Below are 16,575 nucleotides of genomic sequence, written 5' to 3'. Positions count from 1 at the left end.
ATAAATATGCTTCGGTGGAAAAATAAGGATTCGTTTGAAAATAAAATAAAATTTCAATATTTAACTCTATACCCATTAAAATAGGTAAAAAATAAATACGTATATTAGTTAAAAAGTATTTTTATATATATTTAAAGGGGTTGTAATCATCGGGTTGAGAAAGAAGATAAAAAAGTAATGATTATATTGTTGAATTGTAAAAAAATAATAAATAATGATGAATAGCTGAAAGAATTTAATATTAAAAAATCGAATTAAATAGTAATTAAGATAAAAAAGTAATGATCGTGTTGATTGAAAAAAAGTAAAATGAAGTTGAGTGGTATTTTCACTCAATAACTAAATGGACCATAAGTTTTTTTCTCATGATATGTCAAATCAAATCAAACCAAATTCAAATCCCAGGGGAAAACAAAACAATGACACCTTTCATTTCTACATAAGCAAACTAGCTTTTTTTTTTGTGCGATGCACGAGTTATTAGTTGAAGCGGTTATTTTTACATAAATTTTTGACATCACAGATGGAAAAGTTCATTAAGTTATATATGTTTTTAAATTGAAATCATTCAGATATTAGTGCATACAATAACAATTAAGGATCGTCGAAAATGAATTATAATACCAATTATGGATGAAGAAAATAATATTACTTTGAAAACATATTACATTTTCTTGAATATAAAAATCTAAAAAATTGTAATAGATGACTTCTACATATTTCGTAAATAAAAAAAGGGCAAATCATCTATTTGCCATAATTTTTTTTTACAAATTCTTACTTTAAATTTTTTAAAAATAGATTTATCCTTTATTATTTCAAAATTTTTCAATATTTAAACATACTTATTGCATATATGTAGATTTTTCTTTTAGTTATTAATTATGTCGAAAAGTTTTTTATAGATACATTATTTAAGAAATTGTATTTTTTAAATAAATTTCGAGATTTTTTTTAAATGTGCTTGTGTATTAAAACTATCAAGCATTTAATGATTTATATGCATTTACTAATTTAGTCCTAATTATATATACATTTATAATTGTTTATTTAGACATTTACCTTTATGATCTTATACTATACATAAAATTACCTTTTTAACTATATTTATTACGTGGGATACAATTATATATATGGTAAATTTTTGGATCTAGTGGCTGAATATTCAACCGCTACTTGTACAAAATATTTTCGTATTCGAAGAACAATGTTTCGTACTTATACCAAACAATAGTGCCAAGACAATCGACCGCATCAACAATGTGATCGACTGTATTGCACATGTTCAGACTTTGTTTTTGTACAAATATGAAACGTTGTTATTTGAGCACAAAAACATATCATACTAGTCAACCACACAAACATGCAGTCGACTGTCTCACACTTTCATTTCACTCTAGGTACTAAATATTGTTATCTGAATACGAAAATATTTTCGTACGATGTGAGTGACTAAATATTCAGCCGCTAAACCCACGAATTTTCTATAAATAAATATACTAGAGTTCGTGATGTATTATGTGTGGTATCCCAATAAATTTTTAAAACTTTTATTTTTTTTACTGAATGGTAAATACAAAATGAGCAAAAAAGAACTCAATAAAACTGTTATTAAGATAATATGTGTCTCGACATGAAATCAATTATTCAATACACTTTGATAAATTACTTGCCATAATGAGCAAAAAAGAACTCAGTAACAAAACAATTGAAGTTCGGTACAAGTTAATCTTATAATTGAGTTGCACTCTTGGGAAAAATAAAAAGAAAAAAAGAAATCACGTTAAATATGTTAGGAAGAAAAAAGAGATAAAAATGAAAATTTTAGGATGTATTTATTCAAAATGGATATATAATATGGCAAAAGAAAAAGTGGATGTATGATACTCACTTTTTGAGGGGGAAAAAAACTCCAAGTAGTTGACTTAAAATTCAAGTAAATTATGTGAAATGTAAGTTAATTAGTTAAAGTCAAGTAATTTACTTGGTGGTATCATACCTTCATTTTAGAATTCACGGTGTTGTAAAATTATTGCTTGCATCTCCAGCTATGTCAACATTGTCAAGGCAACTTCGTTTAACTGAGCCACCTAAGCCTTGCAAATGACGTTTTGTCCTTTTCATCATCGTACTGTTATTTTGCATTAAAACTTACAAAATAAAAGCGTAGTTCTTTTTCTCCATAAATAGCATCATACATTTTTTTTTCTTATTTTGTATTTACGGTGATTGCTTCTCGCATTTATATATCTTTAACTAGTTTATCATAATTATAATGATCGCATAATACTTATTTTAGGATAATTGCAATTCTATTCGATGGCAATTCACACAAAGCATTAATAAGTTTTTGGCTCGTATAATTTTCAGCTAAATATATTTTTTGATCGTTGCATTATTTACCTAAATATATTATGGGCTGTCTCGTTTGCTCGTAATACCAGATACATACTTAACACGAGAAATACGTTTGCCAGCCACTTGCTACTTTACTAATATTTTATTAAAAGTTTATATATTAAAGTACTTTTCACCATACATATTAAAAGATCTTCTATTAAAAAGTTCACAGTTTGATTAAAATTTCCAGTAAAATAGTAACGATTCATAACCACAAGATTTTCCATCCTCGACGGGAGATCATAGTTGATTAATTCCTTACAGTGCCATGCTAAAGGTGGCTCATCAACAGCCGCTAAAAATAGTGCTGTGTTTTTTTTGTTTTGTTTTGTTTTTTTAGAACTATTTGAACTGTAATTTTTTTTTTTGCATTTTTCATGATTAAAATAACATTTTTTCTGTAACTGTTGATAACAAATTTCAAGCACCACCAAGGTGATAGCCCAGTTGGTAACGGACTTTGTCTTCCAAAAGGGAGGTCGGGGGATCGAAACTCGACTTAGCATTTGCATTAGTAAACCATTGTCCTCTATCTTATGGATGTGAGTTGTTCTGGTCCATTGTGCGCTTTGATTGGGTCATGATGACCTAGGTGAACTATGTCTCACTGAGCCTTTTACTCATTCGAGAGAATGGAACCTTCCATGACGGCCGTAGAGCCCATGTGATCTCCCCCTCCCAGCCGTTTATGCATAAAAAAAAAAGATAACAAATTTCAAGCTAATTGAGAGTTGAAGGACCAGTAAGCAACCAACGTGAGTCTGAGGACCAACTTTAAACTTCTGCTAATTCTCGAGGACTAAACAAGCAAACGAATTCGTAACTTTTGCTGATCCTGCGGGGAGACGAGTGCGGAGATGATTCGTGCGCTCCGTCACCCTGCCAATAATACCGCGCCACGTGTAAAATCATCTCCCGTGCCAGACGAGAGTATCAATTACGCACCTACACGGTAGACAAACCCCGTGTAAAAATCCCCCCCAACGAACCGTCCCTCTGCTGCCTGCAAAAAACGCCAATCTCTCTCTATCATCGAAAGCGAAACTCAAACTACGAGGGAAAAAAAAGAAAAAAGAAAAAAGAAAAAAGAAAAAGCATTTTCCATTCGCTTCTTCCATCTCTCTCTCTCTCTCTCTCTCTCTCTATCACACTCTCTGGGAATCGGATCCAAAGGAGCGGAGGCCAACCAGAATTAACTGAAAACCCTAACCCTAGCCGCGACTTATCCGTTTCTCCGTCCCCTCTCTCTCCTCCTCTATCACTCTCAGCGGGTGTCGCACGTGAAGACTGAACCTCTGACAACCCCAATTAGGGTTAGGGCTCGGGGCTAGGGTTTCTTGTTTGTAGCAGGTCCGGTTGAATTCGGGGTTGGGAGGAGCTAGGGGCTGAGGTTGGAGCTCCCTGTCATGGAATGCGTCGTGGCTGATGGCCGTGGCTGCTGTGGGCTATGAGCGGGGGCCGATGTCAGCTTCAGAGGGAGGAGATGACGACGGGCGCCGGAGCGGAGGGCGGTCGTGGCGCCGAAGAAGTAACTTTCCCCATTTCTAGACGTTCCCAAATGCCGGAGGTGTCCACTTCGGAGCTTGGGTTTAATTCCGATTTCTTCTCTCGGGCTCGCAAGGCCCTGTCGGAGCGCTCACCTTTTGATATCCCGGAGGATGCTTCAGCTCCCTTGACCGCGGTGCCTACCCTCCCCGGTGAATTGGCTGCTCTGCTGAAGCATTCTGATAGTAGAAAAAGGAATAAGAAGTCACACTCGGGTGGGGACAATAAGAAGAAGAAGAAGAAGTCTGCTAAACCTGGGGAACGGCCTCGGGGCCGTGACATATGGAGTGAAACCGAGGATTACTTTAGGGACCTAAAGTTGCCCGATATCGATAATCTGTCTGACGTAGCTTCAGGTAGTTCGTTAGCTGCGACAAAGTGTCTTGCGCTTCAACATTATGAGAGCAATAATAATAGGGATAATGCAGAGGGCCCTGATAGCGGCAATTGCGATGGAGCTGTACATAGAGAAGATAAGGAAGCTATGGAATTAGATGATGTAGAGGACGAACAGGCCTGTTCTGTTTCGGGGTCTTGTAGTAGTAGTTTAGAGTGGCTTTTAGGTTGCAGGGATAAGATTTATTTGACCACTGAGCGGCCGTCCAAAAAACGGAAGCTTCTAGGCAGTGATGCTGGCCTGGAAAAGGTTTTTGTTGCTCACCCTTGTGGAGACGACTCCACCATATGTGATTTTTGCTGCTTGGGTGCTAGTGGCACGGATTCAAATCCATTGGTAGTCTGCAGTTCTTGTAGGGTCACCGTCCATAGGAAGTGTTATGGAGTAGTAGAGGAAGCCGGTGGGTCTTGGCTGTGTTCATGGTGCAAGCAGAAAGAAAGCCGAAGTCGGTCGGATTATTCCTGCGTTCTCTGTCCCAAGCAGGAAGGTGCCTTGAAGCCTGTTCAGACTAGCGGGCTGGTAGAATTTGCGCACTTGTTCTGTTCCCAATGGATGCCTGAGGTTTACATACAGGACCTGACAAGGATGGAGCCAATTCTCAATGTTGAAAGAATTGCAGAAACTCGGAGGAAGTTAGTCTGTAACGTGTGCAAAATCAAGTGTGGTGTCTGCGTACGGTGCAGTCATGGTATGTTCCGTTGCTACTCATGCCATCTTCTATTCTCTCCTTTGCTCAGCTGGCTGGCTCTCCCAGGAAGCATCCTACTAATCAAATATTGTGATTTTTTTGTTGTACCTGTTGGACTATTAAAAGTTTGACATTTTAGATGATCTACATAAGTTATATGATCTCATTCTGTGGAAATTTATTGGATATACTATATAGTAAACGCTACCATTTTTATCCAGTCTCGCATTAACTGTAATTATTGCTATTCCGATTGAGTGTATATATCATGCCTTCTAAGGATATTTCTTCTCTCGCATCACACCGTTGACGATCAGTTGTAGTGAGAAGCTGCTGTTTTCTTATGTATATTTCACCTTCAGTTCCTGCCATAGGTTTCTAAGGTTGCTGAATTTTTTCTTTTTGAGAACATGAGGGAATTTAGGTAAGAAAGGGTGCAGAGAAACCAAATTGTACAAACAGGTCAAGGCCAAGACAAGTGAATGTGATAATAGTCAACCACTATCTCTATCCCTTGAATAATCATCCATGGGATTTAAGTTCAGTGAAGCTTGATAGTATGACCAGCAGGGAATATAATATAAGCAAGTGAAAAATAAATCGACGCAATCAAGATTATCTGCGAAGGTGTTTCCTTTTTCCTTTCTCGGAACATTTCCTGAATTGGTTATCGTTGTTATGAGTTTACATACTCGGTCAGTATGCGTGATATTCCGAAACCAAGAGACAAGCTCATTGCCAATATGTGCTTTTATATTCTGAACAGTAATGAGAGTGCTTTCGCCCAATTTCATTCTTTACAAGCTTAGTAGAATTATCATCGCTCTTTTCGCTCTCTATGCACTGGTATCATTGCTTCGGGAATGAGATTAATGGATTTTTTTTTTTTGCACTTGATAGATAATCTTCTAGAGATCACTAATTGCATGATTAGTAAGGGAAATGATGAAGAAGGTCCAATTTGGTTGGATTGCTGGATCTAGTGAAGAAGTGCATGGGGTGCTTAGTTGATGGACAAATCTATCTGGTTCATCATAATCTTAGGGTGCTTATATAGTTTTCATTAATTATGAGAGAGACAGCTGAATCATCATAAAGTAACCATGTCTAAGTCATGTGTTTGTAACTCGGTTGGATCTTACTTGTCCAATTAAAAGCCTGTTTGTGGTTTATAGAGGTTTCCAGATAGTTGGTGTTGTGTTGGCTTTATTGAGAGTTAAAATGATTGTTCTGGACCTGTGCTGAATTTTAGTTCATAAGCTAGGATTTGGCCTCATTTAGCATTATTTACACCTATTTTTACCTTTTATGGGATTTCCTTCTTCAGCTTTAACTTTTCTCAGGCTGCTATGACTATGCCAATGGTGCCTGCTAGCATTTATTCTGATTCGTTGTTCTTTCAGGAACTTGCAGAACTTCTTTTCATCCTATTTGTGCCAGGGAAGCTAGACATAGAATGGAAATATGGGGGAAATTTGGTGATGATAATGTAAGCTTTGAGTCTTCCAAGTTAATAGCACAACAAACTACTGGTGCTTTTTTGCTGATATTGATTTTGGATATATTCTTTTGTTGCCTTTAATGTGGCTAATATATTGCTTTTCTAGGTTGAGCTGCGGGCATTTTGTTCTAAACATTCAGAAGTTCAGCCTGGTGGTATTGTGTTACAGTCAGAAGGTACTTCGATGACTGCTGCTGATGACTCTTATACTGGTTGTTCTTCTCCCGGGACTTTGCCCGTGAAAGAGTCACAGAATTCAAAAGTTAGCTGCAGAAATGGAGATGAAGCAGTGATGCAACTGGAAGAGCCAGATAGCTCTGAGGTATCAGACTGTAGCGAATTGCAGGAGGTGTCACTAAATGATACAAAAATTAGTTCTGAACATAATTCAGGAACTGATGCCTGTCAGCTCAACTTTCTGGATAAGGTTGAGACAAATTATGGGGAAGAAGCCAAGGAGATTGATCCCCTCAATCTTTTGCTGGTGTTAAAAAAGGTACTTTTCATGTCCTTTTCTTGAGACGCTAGGAACCAGGTTCATAGTAAAAGCGAAATGTCTGTGATGCTCTTGGCTTTCTCAAATATTTGCAGTTAATTGATGGAGGAAAAGTTAGCGTGAAAGATGTGGCATCAGATATTGGGGTCTCACCTGATTCATTAGCTGCCAAACTTGCAGTAAGTTTCTACCTTGTGACAGTGTGTTAGAAGTTGCTGTAGATAGCTTTCTGTCTTTAAATTGTTCTAGTTTGTTAAGGTGATGTTATCAATCTTGTTTAATGCAGGGTGATAGCTTGCTACCTGATCTGCGATGCAAACTAGTCAAGTGGCTTAAGAGTCATGCTTATTTGGGTACTGTGGAGAAAGATCCGAAACTAAAGATACGACGAGCTGTTTCCACTAAGGCTCGTGATGGAGTAACTGATGACTCTGATTCTGTTGCAGTATCAGTGTCTGATGTTTCTCATCCTGTTGCTGTTAAATCAGTACCACCGCGAAGAAGAACCAAAAGCAACATAAGGGTATTAAAGGATAGCAATTTGCTCTGCTCTTCTGATAATACTTCAGCAGTGGACAACATGAGTCATGTTGAACTATCAAAAAAAAACATAAGTCATGTTGTCCTTGAAGAAGCAGATGAATCCTTGTCGTTAGCTGATGTCCTTGACAAGGCAAGTCTGCTGGTTGGATTTGCTTGCTTTTGGAATAGAAGTGAAGTTCACTTTTCTTAAGCAGCTTCTATTTTTTTGAAGACATTTTATATTGTGAATTATTTGCGTAAACAAGAAATATCCGATTTTGATTGCCTTACAGTTTTGCAACCTGTTTTTTTACTATGTTTTGCTACTGTAGTCTGAGAATTTTGTGGTAATTTAAGATTTTGTGAACTAGCTTGGTGGTGTTTTTGTTGGTTGTTCTTTCATTATTACTTAAATAGGTAGGCATTCTTTAACGAGATGTAAAACAGGTGTGTGTCCTGGATATTTTATTCATAAAATATCCAGTACTTGAGATTGATTCTTTCATGTTAGTTATTATGCTTCTTAAAAGTTATCCTCTGGATGCAGCAGAAGAGTGAAGCTGATAGCTTTGAGGATTCTTTGCCTAGGGACTCAAAAGCTTATGACGGTATGTTTACAGTAATTATCATAGATTCATGGCTTTCTTTGGCCCATAATTTTGTTGTCTATTTCTTAGCAACGTCTGACCAGCTCTTGCTTAGGCTGTCAGGATATGTGTTTATACATGTCAAGGGTTCAAGAGTCAGAAGTGATGATTTATCAGAAGTTCGAGAATTATAAGTTTGTGAATATTGCAAATTGATAAAAATGTTTAATCATGAAAAACTCTCTGCCCTCATGTAGCTCTATGTGCTTTTTCTTTTTTCAAATACATTATGCCATCACTTAAGGCCCAAATCTGTTATTTCTGGTAATGTTTGCTATGTTAGAACTTTCTTCATAAGTGTTTTCTGTTGATGTAAAGATTATTGTAGCCTGATGAATTAAAGGAAAATTAATGGCAGGTTCTAATGAAGGAGAAACATCTCATGGGGTTATTTCTGCCAATGCCTTTGATAGCTCTAATACTCAGCATCAGCAATTGAAGAGCAATAGCGCAAACCGTGAAACTGCTGGAGCGAATATAGACCAGTTGGCTGAGGCCAGAAAAATGGGACTGTTGGAGTTGTCTCCGGATGATGAAGTGGAAGGAGAAATTTTCTATTTCCAGTATCGGTTGCTTCACAATGTTAGGTCAAGAAAGCCGATAAGTGGTCCGTCTTTTATTTCTGTCTCCTGTCCTGTTATATAGAGCTGGAACAATTTTTCATAAATTTATCTGAGTATGGATAGTCAACAATAAAGCTGTGATATTTTATTTCCTTCTTTTTTGTTGATTGATCTCTTTGGACGAGCTTGCAGATAACTTGATAAGAAGTATTGAGAAATCTCTGCCACAGGAGATAGATGCAGCACACAGCCAAAAATGGGATGCTGTCCTCTTAAATCGATATCTTTATGAGCGTAGAGAGGCAAAGAAGCAGGGGAGGAAGGAGAAAAAGCACAAGGAAGCTCAGGCTGTCCTTGCTGCTGCAACTGCTGCAGCTGCGGCTTCATCTAGATCTTCTTCGTTTAGGAAAGACCCTCTTGATGATTCAGCAAATCAGGAGGTTACCTTTTTTTTTTTTGGAGACTAAATGTTCAGTTCTCGATGGAGGTTATTAGATTGGTTACATTGATCATTATGTTGATTGCTACTTCCTTCCATGCAGAAGTTCTTGAATGTGAATATCACGAACGGGAGGGCTGGACCACGAGCAAGTGAAACTGTATCAAGAGTGGGTATGCTGAGAGATTCAGCAGATAGACACGTTGATTTTGGCAAGGAATATACGAAGTTGTGCGATATCTGCAGTCGGGCTGAGAAGATCATGAACCCCATCTTAGTTTGCTCAAGTTGCAAGGTCTAATTGGCATCTGTTTTCATTTATTTATTCTAAAATATTCAGGAATCTAGTCTCTTAGTTGAAACAGAGGTCCTTTATTTGACAGGTGGCAGTACACTTGGACTGCTATCGCAATGTTCGAGAATCCACCGGACCTTGGTATTGTGAATTATGTGAAGATTTGAAATGTTCTGGAGCACGTGATGTCGAATTTTGGGAGAAATTCGGTTCTGTTTCAGAATGTGCTTTATGCGGTGGCACCACTGGTGCTTTTAGGAAATCCACTAGTGGTCAATGGGTCCATGCCTTCTGTGCTGAGGTAACTTTTGTTTCTTTGCTGTTCTCTGTTATAACTTTATTCATCAGTGCCAAAAATCATCCATTATATAAACTCTGATACCTTTTTTCCCTGTGGTGCTCTAGTGGGTCTTTGAAGGCACATTTAGAAGGGGACAAGTAAATCCTGTTGTGGGGATGGTATGTATATGACTCTATCCATTTTGAACACTTTTTTTTTTCCCTTGTAAAGCCTGTGGTTTCATCTAAAATTTTCCCCTTTACACAGGACACTATCTCGAAAGAATTGGATGAGTGCGTCATCTGCCACCACAAATACGGTGTCTGCATAAAGGTGAAAATTCTTTTCAGCCTTTTATTTTCAAATGATTTTTCGCCTCCCTTTTTGAACGCATAAACTATAAGCAAATGATGACCTTATTTATCGAGTGCAGTGCAACTATGGTCACTGTCAGAGCACATTTCATCCGTCGTGTGCTAGAGGTAGTGGCTTATTCATGATTGTGAAGTCTGTGGGTGGCAAGTTGCTACACAAGGCTTACTGCATGAAGCATAGTTCAGAGCAGAAGGCAAAGGTCGAATCACAAAGATATGGGGCTGAGGAGTTAAAGAGCATCAAGCAGATCAGGGTATGTTTATCTCATAGAAGTACCTTGAGGAAATGTTTGTTTCTTGTATATGCACTAGTGTACATATTATGCTCTTTATATTATCGTCTTTTGTTGCTTGATTCTGTAAATTTTGGATATCGTCTGACCTTCCCGTGATAAATCTCGCAGGTCGAACTGGAGAGGTTACGCCTTCTCTGCGAGCGAATTGTGAAACGGGAGAAAGTGAAGGTAAACTATCTGGACTCAGGAGTGTGAGTCTTTGATTTTCCACATTTGGAAATCTCCTGAGTTATTTTTGATGATATTTCTTTTGTCATTGCTTAATTGTCATTGCAGAGGGAAATTGTTCTCTGCACGCAAGAGATACTCTCTCTGAAAAGGAACACAGCTGCTCGTTTGGCGCTTGCACAAAGTCCTTTCTTCCATCCCTCTGCTGATGTGAGTTCGGATTCTGCCACCACCACATCCATCAACAACCGATCAGGCAGTGAAGCTACGGCTGTCCAAAAGTCGGATGACATGACTGTGGATAGCTCAGTTGCTGGTAAGAGGCGTCCCAGAGTCACTTTCTCTCTTGGGAGTAGTGGCACCGACCACAGGACAGATGATGGCTCCACATCTCATCAGAAAAACTTGATCCGTAAACCGAGTGGCAAGGCTCCACTTCCAGGGAAGACGATCCCCAAGAGGCCACCACCTCCTGTTGCATCCCGCAATCTCTCCGATGATGGAGAAATAAGGCTGCAGCAGTATAAGAAGGTAAATAACATCACGTGACACGTGTTTTCCCTTTATTTTCTTTTGCTGGGTGTGTTTTTTCAATCAATTTGGATTTGCGAAGTTGACTGGGAACCCGTTCGCTCCATTATTTAGCGGACGGAAACATTGGAGAAGGAGCTTGTGATGACATCTGATCAGGCAGATCTGAAGAACAAGCTGTTACCTAAAGGCTATGCTTACGTTCCTTCTGACAGCATCCCTCCCAAGGACAAGTGGACTAACCGTGATTCATGCCCCGGCGAGCCATTAGAAGATGGTGGGTAAAAAGGACTTGGGCCCAGAGGCAATTTCTCGGGTTTTATACAACTTTCTCCCTCATGGCCTGAAGAATGAGTAAGACATTCATCTCAGGTAAATTGCACCGAAGAGATGGCAATTAACTGCGACTGTGTGCTAAGGCCGGGATCCCCAGTCCCTAATTGCCCCGACCAGATGAGGGCATTTAATCAATCGAGGCCATTGTTGTACATTCATTTGTTTGTATACAAGGAATTGGAGAAATGTGTCTGCAGTTTGTAAAGGTGGTGTACATATATTTTCTCAGTAATCATCAATAGAAATAGGATTTTGATGTGGATTTGGTCGTCCCTGTCGTCACCTATATTGACCAAGACATGATGAAACGTTGGCCTCGAGGTTCTTCCTTGGGTTTTTTAAGGGTTCTTGGCTTCTTGCCATCGGCAGGGGCATCAAAGTTGTTCTGGCCAACAGAAAGTAACAAGAGGGCGCTTTGAGCGGGAATGGGAACAGGCACATCCCAAGGTAGCAGGAAGTTGTCCAATTGCTGACAGTAGTTCTCGGTCCAAGCTTCCGAGGATGAACAACTTTCCCATCGTGTGGGTCTCCCCCGAGGTTTTGCTTGTACGTGATCTGTGGAACAACACATTCTCCAAGTCGAAGAAAAGCCTCGATGGATATAGCTCTACCAGAGGTGGCGATGGTGATGCTGCAGCATCGAATGTCTACGGCGAGATTACGCAACATCGCCTCTCTTGAATCACAAACCCGAGGCCGAAGCCCCGCTTTGCAATTCTGTGTGAATGTGGCGGGACTCGGAGTTGCAATCCTGGACTCGAAAGAACAATCAAACAAAGAAATCTGGACAGAATTGGGCTGGATTTGCAGTAGAAATCCGTCCAACCGAACCGGCTGTTTGCAGAGAGTTCGGCAATCCTTCAGCCCGGCCCAATTAAAATGAGCATTTTATTATAATAAGGATTAATTCTCGGCCCACTACACATTGGGCATCCATTTAATCTTTGCCGGTGATCCTAGAATAATTTTACGAGAGGGGAGGAATATAGACGAATTCATTTTCCTACCATTTCCACTCTTCAACTTTCAAACCTCCCAATTTGAAAGGAAGGAGAATAATTAAAGCATTATACATTTAAAATGAATATTCTACCCCTTTTTATATACAACACTAAATTATCCAAAAGCAAAAAGAGACATACTAACGATTTAGTTTAAATAAATCTCCTATCATTTTTTTCTTTTTTGAACAATCAATATTTCATTTCCCTTTATTAATCTATTCAAATAGGGAAAATTAAATCCCTTCATTTATCTCATCTGTCCTCCCTTTCCTAATTTTCTTTTCCTTCACTCAGTGAAATCCAAATAAAGTTTAGGATTAGGGGTGGGGGTGTGTATTCATTGTATCGATCAAATAGATGGGAAGTACGTCTCTACTTAACCCCTCACAGAATTTCACCGCAGCGAAACTCAATTTCGTGCATTGAAATTTCCCTGAGGAGTCCTTTTCTTGATGCGACATATGCGGACCATGAAATGCTCGTCTTTTTTCTCGATTTGACATGTGAAAATCGCGGGGATGTAATGTCAATCTAAACGACCTTGTCCCGTTCTTACTGTGCCCGAGGCTTAGGCTATTGATTGATAATTGAGATTCTGTTTACTTAATTTCCACGATTAAAGGAAGAATATAATATATATATTTTTATATAGATAATATACATAGATATCTATGGAAGAACTTCCATTACTGTCACGAGAACAGGAAATAAAACTCTTAAAATACGTACATCGTTGAAAGATTTGCCTCTCAAACAATGGTTCTGGTTTATCAATGTCAGTTGGTTCAAGCGATTCTGCTCTTATTCCGTTCAAGCAATGTCTCGGGTTCAAATCCTTATAAATGCAGAAAATTCATGTTGTGAGAGCTTTACTTCTTAGTGGGCCGATTCGACTCGACTGGATTAGTCATGACCCAATTGGATTTTCGGATAAGTTCACACTGAAAAAATAAACATTCTAGTTTCACTGTTTTAGCCCCTCGCGTACAAGGAACTAATTTGTTTTTGAAATATTGATTCCGACTCAATCTTAAAGATTAATTTTTAGAACAAGCAGAACATGTGTCACAATTTCTTATTAATTGGATGAAAGTCATGATTTAAAAAGACATTTTTCTACTACAATTTGCAAGCCAGAGAAAATATTTGAGGTTATTTTATTTTTCAGTTATAGTGAACGTTAATGGGTCAATAATAGATATAACAAATAGAATTCATATTTTTAGCTCGAGGGCGAGAAGGCAGGACTACACTATAAACTTCATTTCTCAAATACTCAGAGGTGACTTACCAATAAATAATTATTACGTACATACTCCGTGAATACGACTTTTGAACGCTTTTTTAATAGTATACATACAAATTAATTATTTGCATGTATATTATTAAATTTTCATTGGACTTATATAGGTTTGAGCTCATATTCACTTAAAAATTTAAGCTGATAAGTGGTGATATCCAAGTCTCATATAAATCCATTGATATTCTTTTTCTTTTCCGATGTGAGATTTATCTCATTTTACTCCTCAACACCCGCCCTCATGTGCAACATGTGGTCTATTTTGCGTGTAATCATCGATACGACTGTTATTGTTTTGACTGAAAGGTAACGTAATTAAACAACTAGGGTGTGCTTGAATTTCCTTCGAGTCGTAATCCCGTGTTTCCCATGGAAGTTCTCTCCTCATTTTTCACGAGCGCCAAGACTCGTTCGCATATATTATGCTATTCGTCATGTCTCTTCCCAGTAATCATATTATGCCACAGACAATGATGGGCCTCTGACTTGAACTTCTATATTATATCCAACATTTGAAGAAGAATCTAACTCTCATTACAAGCTACCCTATGATACAACAAGCAAATTTTTTTATAAAATCTATGTAACTCTTGAAAATTGCATAGAAAAACAAGATTTTATTTTCTTTACAATCCTCTTTGTATCCTATACTAGCTAGGGCTAGCGGTAGAGGTCGATGTAAATAAACATAAAATTTCTGAATCATGTAAAATATGGCATTTTCGTCGCCTAAAATGCTAATAAATACGATATGGAATATCAGACACAGACACACGCATTAATGTATGAAGGGTTCAATGATTAAACGGTTTACCAAGGTCGGTTGGTTGAGGTGGGTTGACACTAGTTTCCTCTTAAGATTTCCGATTTGAGTTTCGTGAATAGAAAAAATTCACGATTGAGAAAGTTTTATCATTTAATGAGCTAATTTGGCTTTAATTTAAATTAATTGAGGTCTATTGAATTTCTGGATATCAGGTGGTCTACATCAAAAAAGAAGTTTTGTTTGATTTCTTTCTTTTTGACATTTTAAAGTCTGACTTTTAGGGCGGATTAGAATTCATGCAAACCCTATATGTACATGCATTCTCATGCAGGCATGCATAGATACGTACTTTGGAAACTTCTACCACACATAAGGGAGATAATATATATATATATATATTAAAATTTCGTACATAATACAGATCTGCGACTAGCATATATATATAAATAAATATAAAATATGAAACGAACCCCCAGGCATTAAGACAAGCAGACATTTTTCTGAGGTTATTTCTAGACAATAAAATTGGCATTGAGGGAGAATCATCCTTAAGCTAATGTTCAAAAGCTATACACTAGAGGAAGCGCAGATACACACTCTCGTGAATCCCTATGCTCATATATTATAAACAAAGAGGCACGTGCGATTTTGCACTCCGGCCCAATTAAAATAAGCATTTTAGGTGATTAATTTTTCAGCCCACTTCACATTGGGCCTCCAATTAATCTAGGCCGGTGATACAAGAAAAATTTTACGAGTGATGATTTGTGATCTTGCTTAGGGTCAGGAGTGTGTACTAATGTGTTGATCAAGTGGATGGGAAGTACGCCCCTACTTATTCCATCGCAGATTTTGAACAACAGAGAGAGACTTTGCGAAATTTCCTTAGATGTCCTATTCTCAATTCGACATATGTAGAGCGCGGAATATGATGTCTCTCATTATCCTTTTTTTCTCAATTTGATAAATGTAGATCGTGGCATATAATGTCCATCTAAACGTCCTTGTCCCGTTTGGATGAGACTATTAATTGATAATTGATTATGTTTACATAATTTCCAAGATTATAGGAAGAAATAAAAACGCTTGTCCAATATAATATTTACATAGAAAAACTTCTATTTACTGTCACGAGGAAAGGAAATAAAATTCTTAAAAATAAGTACATACAACTTTGAAATATTTTCCCAAGATTAATTCTGAAACAGGTAAAACATGCGTCTTAATTTTGCTTTTCTTTAATTAATTGAATGAGTCAGGCTTCTTTTTTGGGTGTGAATCCTGATATCTGGAAGCCCAATTGAGCTCCGACTAATCTAGTCGAGTCGGGTTGGCTTAATAAGGAGTAAAACTCTCCCATCGTGGATTTTTTGTATTCACAAAAACTCGAATCAGAGACCTTGCTTAAGCGGAATAAGCGTCGAACCGCTTGAACCAATTCATGTTGGTAAATGAGTCAGGCTTCGAAAAGACATTTTCCGATAGAATTTGCTAACTGTAGAAAATATTTGAGATTTTTTTTGTCCCAGGCAATGAGGAAGGACTATCAGATGGACGTAGTAAGAAATGAGACAATGAGAATTAGGGATGTGAAAATTCTAAAGAGGAGAAACGAATTCAGACCTCTTGATTCATGGTTAGGGCCGAGCACCACCTCCACTATAAACCCCGTCTACCGAAATATTAACTTGAGATGATTACCGATAGTCGTTACGTAATGCGAACTACACAGTGAAATAAATTCCTTTGTTTATTTCCTTTTATGATTAATTGCCTGTATATACCGAATGACATTGTCGGGTTCGAGCTTAAATGCATGCATGTATATTTGAATCAAATGAACATTATATTCCATTTCTTCCAAATATATAAAATACAGGGACCGTCGTAAACAAATAAGGTTTCTGAAATAATAACATGATTGATGATATCAATTTGCAGAATGTCATGTAACATCTGCATGTGATTATCGATATGATCATTGTTGTTTTTTAGACTGAAATATAACGTAAACAACTGGAATGTGC

The 16,575-nt window shown here is 37.7% G+C and overlaps 1 protein-coding gene across 2 annotated transcripts; it reads left to right on the top strand.

Moving 5' to 3' along the window:
- The first annotated feature begins 3,483 nt into the window (after positions 1 to 3,483).
- On the top strand, positions 3,484 to 11,740 carry LOC116203482. Of its 2 annotated transcripts, none has more exons than XM_031535215.1 (16): positions 3,484 to 5,030; positions 6,434 to 6,519; positions 6,638 to 7,027; positions 7,123 to 7,206; positions 7,314 to 7,700; positions 8,097 to 8,157; positions 8,555 to 8,803; positions 8,952 to 9,199; positions 9,302 to 9,493; positions 9,582 to 9,794; positions 9,899 to 9,952; positions 10,041 to 10,106; positions 10,207 to 10,401; positions 10,552 to 10,611; positions 10,720 to 11,142; positions 11,257 to 11,740. In XM_031535215.1, the coding sequence occupies exons 1-16, from the start codon at positions 3,848 to 3,850 to the stop codon at positions 11,425 to 11,427; spliced, it is 4,062 nt and encodes a 1,353-aa protein (XP_031391075.1). In that variant the 5' UTR covers positions 3,484 to 3,847; the 3' UTR covers positions 11,428 to 11,740. The 2 variants fall into 2 exon arrangements, with proteins under 2 accessions (XP_031391075.1, XP_031391076.1); XM_031535216.1 differs by having other exon boundaries at positions 3,485 to 5,030; positions 8,100 to 8,157.
- The last annotated feature ends 4,835 nt before the right edge of the window (positions 11,741 to 16,575 follow it).

Source organism: Punica granatum, chromosome 4, assembly GCF_007655135.1.
Source record: "Punica granatum isolate Tunisia-2019 chromosome 4, ASM765513v2, whole genome shotgun sequence".
Taxonomy (NCBI): Eukaryota; Viridiplantae; Streptophyta; class Magnoliopsida; order Myrtales; family Lythraceae; genus Punica; species Punica granatum.
Note: the sequence above shows the minus strand (reverse complement) of the source record. Positions and strands in the feature narration are given on the sequence as shown.